We start from the raw sequence: 23,037 nt of genomic DNA on the forward strand, positions 1-23,037 counted from the left end.
GAAACAGGCTCCAGGCTCTGAGCGGTCAGCACAGAGCCTGACGCGGGGCTCGAACTCACAGACTGAGAGATCATGACCTGAGCCGAAGTCGGACGCTTAACCAACTGAGCCACCCAGGCGCCCCCAAATAATTTTAAATGAGAATCAAAAGGGTAAGTCTTAAAAGATTTTTATGGGTTTTCACAACATTTCAAGAATGATTAAACTGGCTTTGTTAAATGTAAATGATATAAACTAGCAGAAGTTAACAAACTGAATCACACCAGACCATACAATTTAAAATACTACCTTGAAAAAAGAAAATCTTTAATAATAGTATTTGTTTAGAGTCAAGAACCATGCTATGTGCTGGGAATACAGTGGTAAAAATTACATAGTCCCTGCCCTCAAAGATCTTGCATGTTGGTGGGAAAAAAAAAAAGAAAATGGACTGTTTCAATGCTATAAAATGTCAGAGACAGCAACTAAATAGCAGCATGAGATAAAAAGAAATGTTAAGTGTCTTTCAGTGTTGACTGCTACCAAAAAATTTTGGTATTGTGGCTGTAATATTACTGTTGGATTTTGCTCCATGTAGTTTCAGTCTCTGTACCATATTTATAAGAATTCCAAACAAGAAAGGATAAATAATTCACAACAAAAATGTACACCCATATCCGTTTTATTTTTTAAGTTAAAAATATGTAAGTGATGAATCACTAAATTCTATTCCTAAAACCAATATTACACTATATGCTAACATATTTAAATAAATTTTTATTTCAATAAATTGAAATAAAAACTTGAAACAAAAATAAATTAAAAAATAAACTTTTTAAATGTTTATTTATCTTGAGAGAGTGAGAGTGTGAGCGAGCATGAGCAGGGAGGGGCAGAGAGAGAGAGAGAATCCCAAGCAGGCTCCACACTGTTAGCATAGAGCCCAATACAGGGCTCAATCCTAAGAAGTTTGAGATCATGACCTGAGCCAAAATCAAGAGTCAGATGCTCAACTGACTGAGCCATCCAGGCACCCCATAAATAAAAATTTTATGAGCAAGTAAAATCTTCATTAAAGTGATCTTAGAACAGTAATAAGATGAAGATATAGTCTCATGTTAATAGAAATGAGATTAAATCTTCATAACATCTAAGCTTTTCAGGTCTGGTTGTTAGTAGCACTACCCTTACCCCATGCATAGGATTCAGGGTTTATGTATAACATTTGGTATTTTCTGCAAAAATTGTATTCAATTAAAAACTAGAAATGGCAAAAAGGCAAAGTGAAATCTAAAAGAACTTTTGCAACACAGGGGCACCTGGGTGGCTCAGTTGGTTAAGTCTCTGACTTCAGCTCAAGTCGTGATCTCACAGTTCATGAGTTCAAGCCCCATGTCAGGCTCTGTGCTGACAGCTGGGAGCCTGGAACCTGCTTCATGTTCTGTGTCTCTCCCTCTTTCTGCTCCTCTCCTGCCCCTGCTCATATTCTGTCTGTCTCTCTTTCTCTCTCAAAAATAAACATTAAAAAAATTTTTTAAAGAACTTTTGCAGTATAAATTATTTTTAAAGATAACATGCAAGAACTAGATAAAAGACCCCTATCAAAATACACCCTCAAGGTCTTTCACTGCCCCCTGCTCTGTCTTGCTTCTCTCTCTCCTTTACATCTATGACCACAGTTTCTCAAGAATTGGAAATAATATATTCACAACCCAAAACTGGACAACACGTGATGTGACAATTCCAATCAGAATAACAATAATTATTTTCAATAGTAGCTCAAATTGTGTGCACCTTATAAATAAAACCAAATTTTAAAGTTTTGTAAATACAGCCTCAAGTCTATGTTAAATGCCTAGACACCACATAGCATATCTTAAGTTTTGAAATGGAATGTTTAAGATAAGTCTTACTTTGACTCAAAGATTAGTCAATTTCTATTTATTTAGAAGCCATTATCTTGTCTGTGAATAATTGATACCTACTGATTTATTACTTCACAAGTAATCCCCAAATCAAGTCATGGTTTAATGCCAAGAGTCCAGAGGACCTGGTTCAAATTGTGACTCTACCATTTCCTGGTATAGTTTTTACAAGTGAAGCTCTAACAGCCTCAATTATCTGATGATCTCTTCTATAAAGTGGGGAGAACAATTTTCTCTTTGCAGGAGGATATGAGGATTAAGTAAAATTACACATGCATACATTAAGCCTAGAATAATACCAGGCAATTGCAGGTGCTCCGTAAGTTAGTTTACTCTTCCAGACATTGAAAGCAGGAGAAAGTAAGGGAAAGGAGCCAAAATATCAATCAGTCAATATGATTTGTTGTTGACAACTTTGGCAACACAGTGAGAAGAATTCTATTCAAATAAAACTGGAGGAACATTTGACATCTCATCTCACAAACAACTTTTTAAACTGAAAGTTCTAGTTTAACCACAAAGTTTTCTTCTTGACACAAATTAACTTTATGTACTTCTCTTTGACAGCTCAAAATGCTTAAACCAAGAATGTCTCTACCAAGGGACTTCACTGTCCCCTACAATGTTAGATGTGCTTGTCCTACTTATTTTTCCTTTAAAGATTATAGACTTTAAGTCAAGTGACATCATTTGCCTTGATATTTTTGTTATGAAATTGTTAATTATGTTGAAAATTTGAAAATGTAGGTTTTTCTAAACCAAGAAGTATAAACAGAAGTTTAAAGCAGGTGAGTACGTTGTGGGGTGGGTGAGTGGGGACCCCCTGATCAACTTAAAAGAAACACTTTTTTATCCTTGTGTTGTGCAGAATTCCTGATTTTTCTATTTATAGTAAAGCATACCATAAGGCAACAAATATACAGACACCAAACTAAGAGCATGCATTTTGAAAAAGCCATAACCTTTATCAAATATGAATAGTAAATCCTTATCTATAGTTCACAAAGGTGATTCTTAACCTGCTAATTATAAAACCCCAGGCATTTTTCAATTCCAGAAACAAAATATAAAAAAATAGAGCAATATCTATAATTTTTACGGGCATATTTACAACAAAAGCTCACTGAACCAATAATCAGATATTCACCTTGCTAAGGAAATTCTTGCTCGCTGACCTCCACTCAGTGTGATTCCACCCTCTCCAAGAACGATATTATCCTTCTCTGCAAACTTGGAAATGTCCTATTATCCAAAAAAGGAAGTTAGAGAGGAATTGTTAGTATATTTATGAATTTGAAAGGTATACTTTCCTTCAAATGTAATCATACATCAGACTGTTGCTTTAACCACAGCCAAAATTTAAAACATTTCATTCTCAATTATTTCAAATCCACTTCAATTGGTCAAAACATGGTTGAAATTTTAGAAGTAGTTTTTTCTTTAACCTCTAGAATTTCATTCATGATCATGAAATAAGAATTGGAAAATATCAAAAGGTAAACCATATGTATATTTATGGGCGTGTAAACACGGGTGTATATAATCCATAGATTTGTTACACAAACTCAAGTACTATCAACATGCTAAAATGCATTACTTTCCAATTTCAACTCATTCTTCTAAAAGAAAATCTCCAGACACGAATACACCTAACAAGAAAAACTAAAAGAACACTACTCCCATCCCCTGCAGTACCTAAGCATATTCAGTGGATGACCGAGAATAAAAGGCAATTCCTTTCCATACTTTTCTCATCCACCCACCACCACAGGCTTCTTCCCCATCCATCCTCAGCAACTCAGCCCCATGTGCTTTGCCATCTACTTTGTCTCTCCTGTCATCACCACCTTTCCACAGGGGGTATAACATTCTTACTCCCAGTTAATAACTTCTCCAAGGCAACAAACATGCTAGACATTGTAAAAGGAGATTAGAACTTATAAAAAATAGTCCTTGGAGAATAATCCCGGAGAATGCTAAATAACATCCCAATGACTTAATTAATCCTTTTAAGACAGGTTACAAAACAGTACCCAATTAAATGGCAAATTAATTGTACAGAGAACAGAAGTATCCATACAATATAGAAAATTCTACAAGGCTTTTTGGAAGTGATTAAGTTGGCCTGAGACATGAAGAATGAGTTAGGTAACACTCTCCCTTTAGTTCAAAAAAAGTTACTCTCCCTGTGCTCTTCTCACCCCCAAATATCTGCTCTTTTCTTTTGTTACCACTTTCTTCTTTCTCCCTCCACTAAAAAAAAGCATTTCTATACTATGCCTCCTTTTCTTTAACAATCAAGAAGAATCCACCATCTCTCCTTGACCTACCACCACCATTATAATATTTAAATTGTCAAAATGGTTACTTCTGTTATCCATTTGTTTCTGTTGTCTACCTTATGAAAGTTTATAGAACTTCATACACAAAACTCTAAACTTACAAAGCAGGTAAATTAACAAATATTCATTTATATTAAAAAATGATTTTGCAGCTCCTGTAGACTAGAACCATTACCCCCAAAGAACTGTTAATGTTAGTACTCCTGACCTAGGGGAACCAAAGGTCTGAGATAAAAAGTGCTGACATTTTGGAGGAGATTCAGTAGGACTCAGTGGAATTGACTATGCTGGCATTGGAGAAATATCACACACAGAGAAGTCACTGACAGCCAGTAGCCCTACAGATGAGAAGGACCTTCATAGTTATGAGATATATCAAAGAAAGTGCTTCATTTCTTTCTACTGAACTAAATGATTTTTGTCAACTCATGAGCCAAGCCATATATCTAGGATTCTATCCAAAACCAAGGACTCTAGCTAAATTCCACACTCTCGAGTCTGAAATCTTCAGCCTCACTGAAGAAGCACTTCCAGGAACTTCTTGGTCTTTATGCCTTTACTCAGCTGTGCTATGAAGCACATCCTCTGTACTTGATTTAGAGCAATTAGCAAGAAAACTGACGTGTGTATTTCTTTTCTCCTGTACCATATTTGCTTCCCTCCAATCCCATTCTCTTTTAAAAAATAAATCCTTTGGAGTAAGAAAAATCAAGAATAGTTTGCCTTATGTGAATATATTGAGTGCAGGCTTTTTATAAAGGAAGCAGATTTATAAAGGAAGCTATTAAAAAGCCAGTAGATGCTGAAACTATTGGAGTTTTCAGTTCCCCAAATTTGAATTCAACACCATATTAGTTAAATCAGTTAAAAGCTTTTAAAAGCGTTTAAATTTAGAAATATCAGTAGTTATGTTGATGGTATGATTATGTCACAGTTTCACTTAGGGGATAGAATGTGAATGTAGAGGATACAAAATCTTAGCCTAGTGCGAGCATCAATAAAGATTTATGGAACGAAGGAAGAGAGAAAGAGGGAATGGAGAAAGGGCAGATAACCAAACATCAAGCAACAAAGAAATGGGTACATATAAGAAAAGGAAATGAAGAAATGTGTACAAAGTAGAGAAAGAAAATGGGAAAGCAATAGTATCAGAAGAAGTAGATACCTGTAGAAAGAGGCAAGAAGATATTGGCAGACTAAAAGAGACCAGAAAAGTGGAGGGGAAAACAAGAAACAATAGAAGATCATGAATTATCATTTCCACTTTCCCTCTGAATTTAAATGTCCAAAGAGCACAATGCAATTTTATCTCATTAATTTTCTTTTCTTAAGACAATAAAGAACAGACTATTTCAGCCAAACTTCTCTCATTTGTTTCTGTATGCTACAGATACTAATTTTTTTCTGCTCTTTCTGTTTTCACTATGTTTACACTATGTCATTTGCAAAATTTTCATTTTCATGAAGTTAATTTATCTATCTAGAATTCCTATATTGGTTAAAAAGTACTACTTCACTTTTATTTTATTTGTTTATTTTTAATTTTTTTTAGTGTTTATTTATTTTTGAGAGAGAGACAGAGTGCGAGTGGGGGAGGGGCAGAGGAAGAGGGAGACACAGAATCTGAAGCAGGCTCCAGGCTCCGAGCTGTCAGCACAGAGCCCGACAGGGGGCTTGAACTGACAAACCGTCAGATCATGACCTGAGCTGAAGTCAGACACTCAACCGATTGAGCCGCCCAAGCGCCCCAGTACTAACCTAAGTTATTCATATAATATTCTAAATTTTCTCTTAAAATGTTTATTACTCTTACAAAATTCAAAAAAATATATTCAAGGGACAATTTTTGTTTGTACAATGGTATGAGATATGAATCTTTTTTTCCTTTTAGTTGTATAACAGTCATGATTTAGTAAATAAATAATTTTCCTCTGAATTCATCTATCATCTACCATATATCAAATTCTCATATTTTATAAGATCTATTTCTGGGCTTTCTGGTTCCTCTGATCCATTTTCTATTCCTATACTAGTATTTTTGGTTTTGGTCATTTAATAGAGTTAAGTATGACTTAATATCTGACAAACAATTATTATTCATAAATGTTTTGACTTTTTGTTTATAGTCTTCTATATAATAACAATATCAATAACACCAATAGTAATAATAATAATAGCTAAAGAATACTGAGTGCCTACTATATGTCAGATACCATTTTAAGCACTTTACATGTATTAGCTTTTACAATATTCATCACAGCCCTATCCTCATTTTAAATATAAAGAAATTGAAAGTTCAAAAAGATAAACCAAGGCAGATAATGTTTTAGACCTTTCAATAAGAGCTTACAATGTTCTTCATCTATGTCCTATAAGTTTCCCATTAGATTTATCCCTAATACTTTTAAATTGGGATATAATTGAATATAGTTACAAATATATTTTTCTTGTGAGAAGCACTTACGAGATTTGCTCTCTTAGTAATTTTCAAGTGTACGTTACAGTATTGTTAGCTATGGTCACCTTGCTCTACACTACATCCCCAGGATTTACTTATCTCAAAACTGTAAGTTTGTACCTTCTGACCCCCTTCATCCATTTCACCCTCTCACTCTCTCTTGCCTCTGTTTCTGGAAACCACCCCTCTGTTTGCTATATCTATGAGTTCAGGTTTTTAATATTCCACCACTAAGTGAGATCATACAGTATTTGTCTTTCTCTGTCTGGTGGATTTCACTTAGCATACTACCTTCTAGTTCCATTCATGTTGTCGCAAATGGAAGATTTCATTCTTTTTTTATGGTTAGGGTTATAATATCCCATTGCATATATGCGTAGGTGGGTAGATATAGACAGACAGACAAAATACTTTCTTTATGCATTCATCTGTTTATGGGCACTTATGTTGTTTCCATGTGTTGGCTATTCTAAACAATGCTGGAGTGGTCGTGGGGGTACAGATATTTTTCAAGACAGAGATTTCACTCCTTTTAGTCAAATACCCAGAAGTGCAATTGCTAGGTCATATGGTAGTTCCATTCTTAATTTTTTTTTGAGGACCCTCCACACTGTTTTCCATAGTGGCTGCACCAGTTTACATTCCTGCCATTATCTTTCAGTATTTCATTATCTTTCAGTATTTATTATTTTCTACGATTGTGAATTGAATAGCTTTCTATTTTTACTCCTTGATAACTATTGCTTGTGTGAAGAAAAGCTAGTTATTTTTGTATGCTTATCTATTGTCCAGACATCTTATTATATTCCCTTATTAATTCTAACAGACTTCTGTGTTCTGTTTGTTTGCTCTTTGCTAGAACTTCTTGGGTTTTTTTGGATAAACAGCCTTTTCATGAACACAATATTATCCCTATTTTAAGACAAACGGCATTAACTTTTCAGCATTAAAAATAAGGTTTACTTTGGGATGTTGGGTTAAAATAAAGTTACTGTATTTATGAAGTTCCTTCTACTTCTATTTTTACTTTAAATTTGTATTACAAATGACTGCTGATTTTTATGTACACTTTTAGCATCTACTGACCTTGCTATATGGTTTTCTTCCTTGTCCATATAACAAATTATGCTGTATTTACAGATTTCTTTACACTGAAGCACTTTTGCATTCCTATCATAAACCTTTCTTTGTCATATTTTATCATTTCTTATATCATGCTGGAATCTATTCATTAATATTTCATCTGATAACATTTTACTTAAATATCTATATCATAAGTATGATTAACTGTAGTTTTATTTTTTTATATTATATTTCAGATTTTGGTCCTAGACTATTCTGGCTTTAGAAAATGAATTGGAAAAAAGGGAACCCTCGTGCATGGTTGGTGGGAATACAAAAAGTAAAATAAGACACTAAGACAAGTACTCATGATCTCATTTATATATGGAATAAAAAAACGAATGAACAAAACAGAAACAGACTCAGATACAGAGAAAAAGCTGATGGTTGCTGGAAGAGAGAGGGATGGGGGATGGGCAAAATAGGTGAAGGAGATTGAAAGGTAGAAACTTTAAGACACAGGGATACAATGTACAGCATAGGGAATAAAGTTAGTAATGCATAACAACTTTGTATGATGACAGATGGTAGCTACATTTATCATGGTGATCACTTCATAATACATATAAATGTTGAATCATTATGTTTTATACCTGAAAGTAATATAATATTGTATGTCAACTACACTTCAATTTAAAAAAAAAGAAAATTAGTTGAAGAGCTTTCTATCTTTTTCTATGGTTTGGTATAGTTTAAATAATATAGGAATTATATATTACTTAAGGGTGAGATACAGTTCAATTATAAAATCATCTAATGATAATGCCTTTTGAAGTAGTAGACACAAAGCCAGCTTTATAGTGGCAATATGTCTATTCAAGTCTTTTTTTAATGTTTATTTTTGAGAGAGAGAGAGAGTGAGAGAGAGACAGAGCACAAGTTGGGGAGGGGCAGAGAGAGAGAGGGAGACCCAGAATCCGAAACAGGCTCCAGGCTCTGAGCTGTCAGCACAAAGCCGGATATGGGACTCGAATTCGGGAATGGTGAGGTCATGATCTGAGCCAACACTTAACCAACTGAGCCACCCAGGCACGCCTTCGAGTCTTTTTGTGCTTTGAAAGAAATTTTGATCATTTATATCTTGCTAGCAAATCACCCAGTTTCTCTAGGTTAAGAAAGGTTTTCTTAGGTTTTTAATTTTGGATAGCAGTGGTGATAACCTCTGGTAGACGTACCATACTTAAAAAAGAAGACAATGGTATTTTACATACCACTAAAATGCTGTCAAGGGATGCATTGCTAAAAGATAAAATCTTTTCTAACACTTACAACGTATGCAATTAATTATCAGTTTTGATCTTAATTTTGAAGATCTCTCCTCTTAAACTAAGACAGATTAAATATGTAATGATTTTATTCGGGGAAATACTGGTGTAAAAGGAAATAGGAAAGAAAGCGGGGAGGCTGAGAGATATGTGAGACCTTAGTCCAAGTCCAACCCCTGAGTGAAGGAGAGAAGTCCAGAAGGTTGTGTGGAAAGACCCTAGACCACCATCTGAATCTAACCAACTTTTGAAAAGCCATCTGGGAATCTCTGAACCAAAACAAGTTACTAAGTAAGTCCCACGTCCTCTAAACACAAATCTGCTTCTGTATCCTGCCACACTCAATCATTCATGGGAAGCTGCCTGTGCAACTTGAAGTCTCAAGACAAACTCAGTGAGTGGAGGATTTCAATGTATGGCAACTGGGGCCATTTCTCAGATCCGCTTCCTGCAACAGTGATCCATAAGGCATATCTCATAACCACCGCAATACCTTACCCCCCCAAATTGGCAAAGGATATGAAATCAGAACAACAAACAAACATGAAAATATCTCACCAGCCATCATGGAACTACAAATTAGAAAAGAGAGAGACAGAGACAGAGAGGGAGAGAGAGATAGGACTTTTTACAAACTAGAATGCCAAAAATTAAAGTCTCTGTCAATAACAAGAGATTTCAAGAAGTGAGTCAATGGGAACACTCATAAATGACTGGTGATGGTATAAACTGATACAGCTACTTTAAAGTACAATTTGGCAGTATCCAGTAAAATTGGAAATGTGCACATATACCCTAAAACACCAAAATTCAGTTGCTAGATATCCACACCAGAGAAACTCTTGCAGATGTGCAAAGAGAAATGTTGAAAGATTTTCATCACAGTATTAAGTAAAATCTTGAAACAATCTAAATGTTCATCGGTATCACAATGAGTAAATAAAATGTGATATAGGATTACAATATAACAGTTAAAAAGAATGAAACAAATTTCTACATGTAAGTAGCATGTCTAGACCTCAAAGAGGTAATAGGGGCAAAGAAAGCAAGTTGAAGAATGATGTATATAAAGTATACCATTTACATAAATTCTAAAACTACACAACCAAAACTGTTAAGTATTGTTTGTTGATAAGTACATGTATAAATGGATGCATATTCATTTAAATAAATCAGAAAAGTACATACCACATTCATCACAGTAACCACTTGAAAGTTGGGGTTTTGTAGAAGAATAATGGTGGAAAGATTTGGTAAAAAGTTATACTTAGGGGCGACTGGGTGGTTCATTCAGTTGAGGGTCTGACTTCAGCTCAGGTCATGATCTCCCAGTTCATGAGTTTGAGCCCCATATTGGGTTCTGTGCTGACAGCTCAGAGCCTGGAGCCTGCTTCAGATTCTGTGTCTCCCTCTTTCTCTGCACCTCCCTTACTCGAGCTCTGTGTCTCTCCCTCCCTCCCTCTCTCTCTCTTTCAAAAACAAATAAACACTAAAAAAAAATTTTTTTTTTAAGTTCTATTTAGAGGGCACCTGGGTGGCTCAGTTGGTTTGGCTCTTCATTTTAGCTCAGGTAATGATCCCAGGTTTGTGCGATCAAGCCCTCTGCCAGGCTCCTTACTAAGCATGGAGTCTGCTTGGGATTCTCTTCATCTCTCTCTCTCTCTGCCACCCTTCTCTCTCTCTCTAAAATAACAATAAAATAAAGTTCCACTTAGAATTTGTCCAGGCCCCTAATGATGCAATTAGAAAACAGGAATATCATATAATTGTTTCCTATCCAGAATGGACACTAGTGGTACAGACTACCTTTTAAAAAGCATGAAAAAGAAAAGAAAAGAAAAGAAATGAGAGGAAAAGAAAAGAAAAGATTTCCACACCTGAAAAGAGTTGAGGTTCTGAGCTAGTATATTTAGACTCCTTTTCTGGAATGAAGCCATTTGTGAAGAAAAATGTGTGTACATGTGGATAATTTCATAAGTTTCTTAGAGAGTGTAATTAATAGGAAATTGCTAAGTTTCAAATGAAACAAAATAGTGGGGATAGATTGAATAGAATTGTGAATAAGCTCATTATTTTAAGATCAAATATATTAGTAATACCAACATCCTGTTCCTAACGTGAGTACTTGCTCTGATTGCCTAGTTTATTGATCATTTGTAGATTTCTTTATTAGTGTTTGGCTTTTTCTATTTGATTAAATATAAAACACTTTGTTTTGTATACATAGTTAAACTTTATCTTTGCTGATTAGTAAGGGCACTCAAATCTGGTAATATATTTGCCTTAAGGGTGTTGGTTTTCAGCCTTCACAGCACATTTTCTTTCATGTGAAAATTATAATCCAAAAAAAAAGTTATGCCACTTGGTACTATCATGAGTTTAACAAGCAGTGTTGCTTAGAGAAGCCCTGTGCACAGAGACAAATGCTATTTTCTCTTTATTTGCACATAGCTTGAGCTATGTGGAGCTATCCACAAAAATTGTTACAGGAAATCATTCAGTGACATTAAGATGCTGGGCATGATTTGACTTCTTAAATAAAAATTGATGACTAAGATTTTTTTAAATATTTATTTATTTTTTGGAGAGAGAGAGAGAGTGTGTGTGTGTGTGTGTGTGTGAGAGAGAGAGAGAGAGAGAGAGAGAGAGAGAGAGAGAGAGAATGAGCAGGGGAGGGGAAGAGAGAGAGGGAGACACAGAATCCAAACCAGGCTCCAGGCTCCGACCTGTCAGCACAGAGCCCGATGAGGAGCACAAACTCATGAACTGTGAGATCATGACCTGAGCTGACAGCAGAGTTTATCTACAGATAAAATAAAATATGTGGACCATTGGTTCTCAAAGTGAAGTATGTAGACCGATTATTTCAGAATCACGTGGGGAGCTTGTTAACAACGTTGTACCTATTCTTACTCAGATGAATTAGGGAAGAGCCCAGGAATTTGCATTTTGTGGTTATTATACCTACTCAAACAGATACTTACTCTTTAGGGTAATTTCCTTTACAATGCTGGTCAGAAAGGCAAATGCCATCTTCAAAGAACTCTGTGCATGTACTGGGTCTGTTTGAGATTGTAAAGCACTTTGAAAATACTTAGATAAAGAATACTAGAGAGGGTCAAAGTAATGCTATAATAAGTGTGCAATAAAGATTAACTTATTATTAAGAAAAGCATTCTATACCCAATGTGATGGATGCACTTCTCACACAAATGTTTACCATTTTATTTTTTTTTAATGCACCTAAACCCCACCCTAATATGGTTCAACTGAGCCAGACAAACCAGAAGTTGTTAAAGAGGAACTGCTAACATAAAGTTCATTAATTCTGACTTGAGAATACATTTATTACATTAAAGAGGGGGAGAACTTTAAGAAAAGGGTGGAGTGTTACATTTAATGGTTCCTTGCAATTTTGCAATATTTGCTGAGTACATTTGAGCTTCCTGTGACTTTGTAGATAGGAAAAATCATAAACCTTGCTTTATGGCTACCTTATCATTCTTTAGAACAACCTTGACAATATAGCTGCTTGTGGTAAAGGAGCAGGGTGTGAAGCTTGGGTTGAGGGGACATGAACTTTAGAGGGAATAACATGCCATAAAGCATGTCTTTAACAGTAAATCATCGGCCAGTTAGTGCCAGTGTTATTAATGTTTAATAATTACTAAGCACTTTTGCTTTATACACAGGGAAAATGAGCATGGAGGGAGAAGAAAAGAAGTGTTGGGGGAACAGAAAGAAGGGGTGAGGAGGAGAGAGGAGGAAAGGAGAGAATGTGAGAAAGTCAAGAGTTGTAGGAAGAAAGAATTAATTAACCATTTTTGCACATAGCTTTTATAAACATGGATGTGTTATCTTGAGAGTGTTGGGTACCTCTGTATGATATATCAACAGAGGTTAACTTCTACAGCAGGAAATATACATGAATGAATTCATAAATTAAAAATTGGAGTTCTGTTTATTAGGAAAGATAATTTTTGACCTAAGTCAAACTTGATACACATAGCTGTACATAAAAATACTGACTAAAGATTAACCCTACTGGAAAGCATAAGAAGTGAGAACTTTTTATCAACCTGAAAAATAAAAGCTCTTCTTTCCCTGAGATTTGGCACTGGCCAGATTTATAGCAGAAAACTCAAAATCCAGTATAATTTTTATTGTGGCCAACAAAAGCACAAAAAGCTAGTTCTTTTACATAATGGATGTTACAGTCTTGTCACCAATATTAAACAAAAGTTTAAACTATTAAATTAAATTATTAAATTAAAATATTAAACTATTGCTTAATATTCAGATATATGCATACATATATGTGGTTTTATGCATGAGCTTGTGAGTATATATGCAATTTTGTTCATATCTCTAGCCTCTTTAGTGTTTATTTCTGTATGTGTGTAAGTCTGTATTTGTATTTGAAAATAACATAAGCATTTTTATTTTATTTTTTAACATATATTTATTTTTGAAAGAGAGACAGAGTGCGAGCAGGGGAGGGCCAGAGAGAGAGGGAGACACAGAATCTGAAGCAGCTCCAGGCTCTGAGCTGTTGGCCCGGAGCCCAACGTGGGGCTTGATCTCACGGTGAACTCACAAACTGTGAGATCATGACCTGAGCCGAGCTTAACCGACTGAGCCACCCAGGAGCCCTACATAAGCATTTTTATTTATTTATTTTTAATTTTTTTTAATGTTTATTTATTTTTGAGAGAGACAGAGACAGAGCATGAGTTGGGGAGGGCAGAGAGAGAAGGAGACACAGAATCCAAAGCAGGCTCCAGGCTCCAAGCTGTCAGCACAGAGCGTGATGTGGGGCTCGAACTCACGAACCATGAGATCATGACCTGAGCTGAGGTCAGATGTTTAACTGACTGAGCCACCCAGGCGCCCCTACATAAGCATTATTAAAGGAAGACCTACAAAATGCAATGATTTAAGGTACCCCTGGGTAAGTGCAGTTAGGAAGTACAGTTAGAAAAGATACTTGATTAAATAAAATTTTGGAAAAAAAAAAAGATAATTGAAACAAACAAAAGAATATTGTTTCTTTTATTCTGGCTCTACATTAGACTCATTTAACTCCAGATTTCAGATTCTCTGAAATGACATTTAAAAATCTACTTTTGAAAAGCTTCCTAGGTGATTTTGATTCAGTTGATCTAAGAATTGGCATTAGGAAGCTGTTAATTCCTTTACTATCTCTTTTAGGTCTACCCACCCAAGATTCTGGGACACATCCAATGCCTGATAAGGCACCCCTTTCCTAGTACCTTGCCAGCTCATTAGTATCCCATAGTTGATCCTGCTCTGGACTTCCTAACTAGTCTCCCAGCTCCCTAGTAACTAAATCTCCTGATTTGTAATTCAGTTCCTTAGGAGACAAGCTTCAATACTTTCTTACCTGTTTTCTCTGAAGTAATACCACCATGACCCTTATTTTCTCAAGAGCTGACTGGAAGACCAGCTGCTCAACTTGCTCTGAGCAGGTTTCCTCTCCTATGTGGACTTGCCCAGCTACTTGGACTTCCATATTTTATTTTTAAATTTTTTAAAAATATGTCACTTATTGTCAATTGTACCTTTAAAAAATTTTAACTTTATTTATTTATTTTGATAGAGGGCAAGAGTGAGAGCAGGACATAGGTAGAGAGAGAGGGAGAGAGAGAATCCCAAGCAGGCTCTACATTGCCAGTGTAAAGATCGATGTGGGCTCGAATTCACAAATCGTGGCATTATGACCTGAGCCAAAGTCAGACGCTTAACCAAATGAGCCACACAGGTGCCCTGGACTTCCATATCTTAAATTAGAGGTTATGAGGCATGGACATGAACATGAGATTCTGCCTCAAGGGTAAAGGAAAAGGAGAAGATATTTTGGGAGAAGATCGGGGAAGAAACTTCCTGATTTATTTAAATTTCAAGTGTGTTAGTATAGGTGGTTTTCCCAAGATATGCTTATTTAGGACCATGGTAGCTTCACATATCATTTCCATGAAAACAAATAGCCTTGCTAAAAATAGTTTTCACAACTATGTCATGGAATTCTCAATGCCATTAGGTCACAAGTCTTTGTTATCATAACATTCTCCTGTACAAATGGCAGACTTACAATCTTAATGGTTTAATAATACTGTTACCATCATAGTGAGATTAACTAGCCTGAAGTTCTAACTTAAAGTCAGCAATGTTCAATGGATAAGTCATTAGGTTCTAAGATAGAGTTTCTCATCTAATAAGCAATAACCCTAATTGAGCACATAAAAAAAAAAAAAAGAGGAATCAGAAGACTTGGATTCTCTTGCTGGTCCCATCAATTATGGATCTTCAACAAGTCTCTTAAAATTTTACTTCCTTTTGTTTAAAATTTGAATAACAATATTTGATAAACTTCTAACCACAACATCTCCATTATCCTCCTTCAGTTTGCATATTATATTAGAAGAATCTTCCTGGGGGCACTTGGGTGGCTCAATCAGTTAAGTGTCCAACTCTTAGTTTTGGAGCAGGTCATGATCTCATGGTTTTGTGGGTTTGAGCCCTGCGTCAGGCTCTGTGCTGACAGTGTGCAGCCTGCTTGGGATTCTCTCACCCTCTCTCTGCCCCTCCCCACTCACACTGTCTCTGTCCTTTCAAACTAAATAAATAAATTAAAAAAATAATCTTCCTAAAACATTGTTTTTATTATGGCATTTCCCCTAGTAAAGAAAAGCAACTGTAGAGGATTCTGTAGACCCGCTTGCTCTCCTCCCAGGGACATTCCTGTGCTCCCACTAATCACCATGTTTCTCCGACTCCTCTACAGCTAGAATGCTGTATGAGAATTGGATTTCACCAATTGGATTTACTTATATGAAATACAAAAATTAAATGGATGCCTTTGTCTTTCTGCCTCTTTTGGCTTTTTTTTTTTTAATTGCTGGCAAAAGGAAGAACAGAAACTATGATCTGACTGTACTCTCCCAGTTCAGCTATCACTATATACCCTTCTCTTTCCAGACCCAGTCTTGCTGTCTTGTCTAGAGCTCTTGCAAAAATGTAATGCTGTCTCCTGGCTCCAGGCCCATTTCATTATGCATTCCAACCACATAGAGCTGACTATAGCTCCTCGAATATATAGTGTTCCCTCTGGGCTCCAGGCCATGTACATTATGTTCTCTTCCTGGAATGTTTTCCCTGTCCTTCTTTACTGAAATGCTCCTACTCATCCATCATCTCTCATGTGAGACATCGCTTCCTCCAGGGAAGCCTCACCTGAACTTCTAAGATCAGTTTCAATGCTTCTTCTCTGTACTCATTTAAGGACCCTATATTAATCATTATTATAGAACTGATCAAACTGCTCTTGTTTTTACTTGGTTATCTCCACTAGAATAAAAGCCCCTTGAGGACAGGGACTGTGTCTTGTTCACTAATAATTCCCAGAGTTTGGGGGTGCCTGGGTGCCTCAGTTGGTTAAGCCACCAACTCTTGATTTTGGCTCAAGTCATGATCTCATGCTCAGGAGATGGAGTCCCATGTCAGGCTCTGTGATGAGCATCGAGCCTACTTGGGATTCTCTCTCTCTCTCTCTCTCTCTCTCTCTCTCTCTCTGCCCCTCCCCTACTTGCACTTTCTCTCTCCCTCAAAATATAAATAAACTTTAAAAAATAATTTCCAGAGTTTGGCGCACTTACAAATATTTACTAAATGAGTGAATGTATATACACGTGTTTCTTTTCCCTCAAATGCCTGTAAGTCAAAAACTAATGGCAGACAGGGACCCTTGCTACACTTGCAGACAGCATCCCAAGAGCCTGATGCGGGGCTCGAACTCACAGACCGCGAGATCGTGACCTGGCTGAAGTCGGACGCTTAACTGACTGCGCCACCCAGGCGCCCCAATGTTTATTCATTTTTGAGAGAGAGAGAGAGAGAGAGACAGAGCACGAACAGGGGAGGGGCAGAGAGAGAGAGAGGGAGACACAGAATCCCAAGCAGGTTCCAGACTCCAAGCTGTCAGCACAGAGCCTGACGTGGGGCTCAAACCCACGAACTGTGAGATCATGACCTGAGTCGGATGCTGAACTGACTGAGCCACCCAGGCGCCCCTAGTGTGTGTTTAAGTTCCAGGGCTCAAATGAAGTGAAATAACAGTTCAGTTCAGGAGATGCTATGACATTTCTGTTTGGTTCTGGTTCAATAGTTTTATAAAATAAATGTACTTGCTTCATGTTACAGTAAATAAATGGCAGTGCTTTCAGACTTACTTAATTACTTATTAGGAGAAAATTGCAGGTGGTTCAAGGTACAGTCACTAAGTGTGGTTTATTCTGGTTTAGGGGACATAGTTCAATGTGCTTCAAATATCTGTTTTACATCTCCACTAAGTCTTGGCTGCTACTGAATGCAATTGTTAATTCCTATAGCTCCTTTTTATGTACAGATCTCCCAACTGAATATTCCTGAATTCTCCTGTAGTGGTGGAATGACCATCCCAAGGTTAAGCTTCTATTCATATAAGTTAGTTTTGGCCAGATCTGGAGATCCAGAGGTAAAATTCAAATTTAATTAGACTTATGGTATCTGTATGATGGAATTTATATTCCAGACCAGTCACTAACTCATTTCTTTGCTTACTTCCCTCCCAAGTTTTTCATACTTCTTGCCAATTTCCCTCCCAAGTTATTTTTTTCTTTTAGTAACTTCTTGCCAAATTTTCTCCCAATTTATTTTTTTCCAGTGACTTAAAGATGAAAACTGCCAAGCAGCAGTGGTAGAGAAAACACAAACAGACTTTAATTCTGCAACCTACATAGTAAATATTTTTTTTTACAATGCATATGTAATGGCTGCCAAGACAATTACTTAATGAAGACCATTTTGTGGTTGCAAAAGGATCTCAACAACTTTGTGGAAACCGATTACATATCCTAAGTCCCTGACCTCTTCTCATATCCCACGCCCCACCTCCCACGATGCACTATCATAAAAGCCAAACCCAGGTACTTTTACAAGAGAGTGAGTCACTGAATAAAATCAGTCCAACTACCCATTTACCCAAACACCAGCCTGCCTAGAATTCTCTTGCTGTCTGCTATGGGGTTCTGTGATAGGATAAGGTTTTGGTGAAGTGTATAAAAAAAAAAAAGCAGTATCCTGGAAAAAAAAAAAAAAAAGACAAGAGAACAGTGAAGTCTGACCTCTTTTAGTAACGAAACAGAGTTACAATCTCCTTAAGGGATAAGTAAATTAATGAGGGCCCAATTACACTGATTCCTCTTTTTAAGATAGCAGAATCTCCAGTGCTGGTTACAAAACTGTACAAACATTTAGAACTCTAAAGATAGTCTGGCAACATGGAAAAAAAATGGGAGGATAAATTAATGGGCACCAAAATATAAAATGGTATTTAAAAATAACTATAGGGGCGCCTGGGTGGCTCAGTTGGTTAAGCATCTGACTTCAGCTGGGGTTGTGATCTCAGGGTTCCTAAGTTCAAGCCCCACGTAGGGCTCTGTGCTGACAGCTCAGAGCCTGGAGCTTGCTTTGGATTCTAAGTTTCCTTCTTTCTTTGCCCTTCCCCCTCTCGCACTCTGTCTCTCTCTCAAAAATAAATAAACATTAAAAAAATAATAAAAATTAAAAATTAAAAATAACTATAAATTTGCCTAGGAATCCACTATATTATAATCTGGCTCCAGAGTAGAAACTGTAAACCCATACATGGAGATGTTCCCAAAGCAGAACTGACCGTGACTGCACCTGACTTGTTCACTCGTGTCTGCACGTTACCAGTTATTCTATCAGCCCAGAGCTGTCTCCGTGCCCTTCCCTGCGATAAAGTCTTTAAGCTATCCCTCAGAGTGAATAGTTTTCAACAAACTGAAATCAGAAAACTATGTGAAATATGTTGTGCGTACTTTTTCCTATCCACACAGATTTACACCTAGCAGCCTACTCCTATGACCATAAGCATCACCACATACGCAAGTGCTTTGTAGATACTAGAGCTGAACAAAAACACAAAAATGAGGAAGAAAATATTCCGTTCTCATCTCCAGTTTCCAAGTCTAGCTGGAGCACATTAAGAAACAGATCAACGCTGGCAGTCAAAATGAAAACATATTGAATCATGAATGTTTGTATTTGGTGATGGGGCCACATAGAGAATACATCAAGGGTTTCTTTTGCTGGCACCAGCTGCTTAACCCTCAGGGATTCTGTAGGTATTTCATGTTCCTATGCTCCAAATTCCTCCACACTTAAAAAATAAAAACTTCATTTTGGCAGACTCTCACTGGCCTTTTTTTAAAAAAAGGTGAGGAATACTTGTTTAACAATGACAACAAAAGTACAAAAGTTGGAAACTCTTTAGTACTGAAAATAGGGGAAACTTTTGATTCTGAGTAAGACCATCCAGAACTTCCAATTACTTTTTTTTTGTTACTCCAGCAATAGTATGCCGGTGTCATGATTCCAGCCCTGAGACTGTGAGGCTCAGGGGAGAACACGTTCCGAGGAAAATTCTTGTAACTGGCATGCCTACTCCAAAGTATTTCTGAAATAGTCACCTAATAAGAATTTACCATTCTGCCTATCGAAGTCCTAGGTGGAGTACACCAACATAAACTTTTTAGAATCACTGCTTTCAAGCAATTCATCATGTAGTTGGATAGATAACAGCATACAGGGACTATTCAGCAGTGAGAAGAGTACCCACTACCACACTAATATGCTCATTGTACCCGCTACATTTTCCAGTTTCAAGAACAAGGAATTTAGGATGCTGGATATTTTTGCCTATAATAAGATGACTAGGAAGCACTAGTTGCAAAAGTCAGCAGGACAGGAAAGGACAGGGAGTCAGGATTCAGAGATTACTAGAACTGAAAAGCTAAGTGTTTTGACAATTTAAAACAAAAAGGAAGGAGCGCCTCAGTGGCTCAGTCAGTTGACTGTCCAACGCTTGACCTCAGCTCAGGTCATGATCTCATGGTTGCGGGGTTCGAGCCCACATGGGGTTCCATGTTGACAGTGCACAGTCTGCTTGGGATTCTCTTTGTCTTCCTCTCTCTCTCTCTCTCAAAAATAAATAAATAAACTTTAAAAATAATAAAACATAAATAAAGCAAAGAGGAAGAAGAGTGAATTGTACATTAAGAAAGCAAAATGCTCATCATCATCATCATTAACAATTACTTATTCAAGCCCACTTAGTGGTGTCCTCCACTAGAAATATTGTTAGTAAGACCTGCGATCTTTCTGCCTTGTTCAGATGTCTCAGTTCTATGTAATTTCACCTCTGCATCCTTCCTTCCTAAACACATAGGATTCCTATGTGTCCCCCTTCCCAATTCCTGTTGTGCGGGGGAATCCTTAATCCTAAGCCAATTTCCCTCTTCTTCTCATTTCCTCAGGGTTTTTCCCTCAGTCTTCCCTGGAAGCCCATTTTTCCCTGATGACCTTCCTGTGGATGGAAATAGTACATAAATATGGTATTCCCAATCTCCTCACAATTCTTCTGCTTAACTTCTGTTTCTTCTCGTCTATAATAACCATTATCGGAATTACTGAAACAGCTTCCTATTAGTCTCCCTTCTTCTAGTCAGAATAGCAACTGCTGCTGCTACTACTACTACAGTTACTACCACCACTAGTTATTTTACTAAGTATTCTCTACGCATCAGAAAAATCTACAAAACTACAAAATAGGTAATATTATCTCCATGTTAAAGAGGACAAAACTGAGTGTATAATAGGATTAAGTAACTTTCTTTAGTAATCCAACTCTGTCAGATTTCAAAATATATATTTTTTCTGCTACCCCACAAAGTTTCAAAATGCATCCACCTTAATTCTGTTTCTCATAGTACAGCCAAAGTGATATATAAAATGCAAAACTGACTGCATCCTTCCCTTGATTAAAGCTCTTCAAGACCAAATTCCTGACACTGGTTATAAGGTCCCAAGGACATGGTCCTCCAGCGCCATTCCTCCCCGCTCAGTGTCCCCCCAGTCACACTCTGGTTCTATCAAGATGCTTGTGGTTCTTTGCACTAACCAATTGGTTTCATATCCTGTGTTCCTGCTCAGTTTCTTTTGTCTGGAATGCCTTTCCCATTTTTACTCATCCATCTTTCTTTGTAGAGAAAGTTTCTACCAAATGCTGAGGCAAGCTAAAAGCCCTCATCTGGGCTTCCTTACTGCCTTAAGAATACCTTTATTACAATACTTGCTATAGTAAAGTGAAAGCATCTCTTTATGTATGCTTCCCCCCAACTAGCCCATTAGTTATTTGCAGGAAGGGATAATAAAGGTTTTATTTTGTACCCACTCAGACCCCACCATTGGGGTCTGGTACATTGTCTGGTACAGAGTAATCACGTAAGTAATGTGTTGGGGTCTGAAAGGCATTTAGAAACTGGATTCGCCTCCCAATCCCATTGCCACTTCTGGAGTATGGAACCAATGTGACTTGGACTCAAGACTGTCCAATGTCATCTGTTTTCTTCCATAGAATATACCAACTTTTGTTGATTGGGTCATGAAGAACAACTACCATATTTACAGATAACCACTTCTTAAATTTTTTCTTATAAACACTTTGTCATCATCAAAATTCACATTGATGACTTTTTATGGCCAAAACATTTCCCCGTCTTAATTAAACCTAGTTCCATCTTGTTTCCATAGTAGTCACTTACTCACAAGAACTCTCAGACACATTTATTTTATATCATACTCTGTGGCAGTATTCTCCATCTCAAAAGGAAGTAGAAATGATCTAATATTTACTGAAGGGGTAATTTACATCAGATGCCTTGTTATACACCTTATATTTATCCCATTTAATTTTCTCAATAATCCAGTGACCATTTATTCATCAATCCCCCACTTCTTCACACCAGCCTAACCTTCTCTCTACTTTATTGGCAGTTCTAACGTTCTTAATCAAAAACAAATTCCTCCAAGGCCGTAAGTTTCACTCTTGTCACTATTAGAATTCCATAGTGAATCATTCCACTGGAGGACATTAGCCTTGAAAGAAACCTCCTCTGGAGGTTATTCCTCACATCTGACAGACCCAGATCGATTTCAAGGCTCCCTCTTTTCACTCCTACAGAAATAGCTCTTTCATTTTCCATTAGAGCATCAATTCATTCTTTACCGATACATTTATTTCCCCTACTGGTCCATGAATCTCTGAAGTATAAGGATCTTGTTCTATTCATATTTTTATAAAATATAGCAAGTCTCAAATGTTTTCAAAATAAAGACTTAATTAACTTCTTCTAGTTTAAAATTTTACTTGGGTACAAAAGGCCATATATTGTATGAATGCATTTATGTGAAATATCCAGAACAGGAAAATTTTAGAGACAGAAGGTAAATCAGTGGTTGTTTAGAGCTGGGTGTGGGGAATGGATAGGTATGAAGACATGGACACTGATTGCTAATGACATTTCTTTTAGAGGAATTGAAGATGTGGCGATGGGTATGCAACTCTATGAATATACTAAAAACACTGCCTTATACACTTTAAAATTAATTTTGAGGTTGGTCATAGAATCAGAAAAAGAAAATGTTGTCCTTGCTCTTATCCTCTTTCTTTCATTATTTTCAACAGCTTTATTGAGATATAATTCAGATACCATACTTCACTAAAGCACAGATCACTATAACATGAACTCTTTAGAAAATGGACTGTATTTTCCCATACCCAGCACAGTATTCATGAGTTAGCAAATGCTCATTTCATGAATGAGGGATCCACAGCTTTGAATTTATTATTATTAATATAGCTATGGTAAATTTGGGTAAAATATACTTTCACCTTCGTAGAATCAAGGTGAAAATCACCATTTATAAAATTATCTTTTATTTTCCATGCCCAGCATGGACCCCAATGTGGGCCTGACCTTACAACCCTGAGGTCAAGATCTGAGTGCCTCTATAAAATTATT

At 36.7% G+C, this 23,037-nt stretch overlaps 1 protein-coding gene across 2 annotated transcripts in view; it reads right to left on the reverse strand.

Moving 5' to 3' along the window:
* Window positions 1–23,037, reverse strand: part of CFTR (CF transmembrane conductance regulator) — a 187,169-nt gene that overhangs the window by 88,590 nt on the left and 75,542 nt on the right. For both annotated transcript variants that reach the window (XM_040472161.1, XM_040472160.1), the window contains exon 12: window positions 3,052–3,146. In XM_040472161.1, the coding sequence (XP_040328095.1) occupies window positions 3,052–3,146 (95 nt within the window). The remainder of the gene's footprint in view (window positions 1–3,051; window positions 3,147–23,037) is intronic.

The sequence above is a fragment of the Herpailurus yagouaroundi genome, unplaced genomic scaffold (genome assembly GCF_014898765.1).
Source record: "Herpailurus yagouaroundi ecotype Mexico unplaced genomic scaffold, PumYag 100, whole genome shotgun sequence".
NCBI classification, from domain to species: domain Eukaryota; kingdom Metazoa; phylum Chordata; class Mammalia; order Carnivora; family Felidae; genus Herpailurus; species Herpailurus yagouaroundi.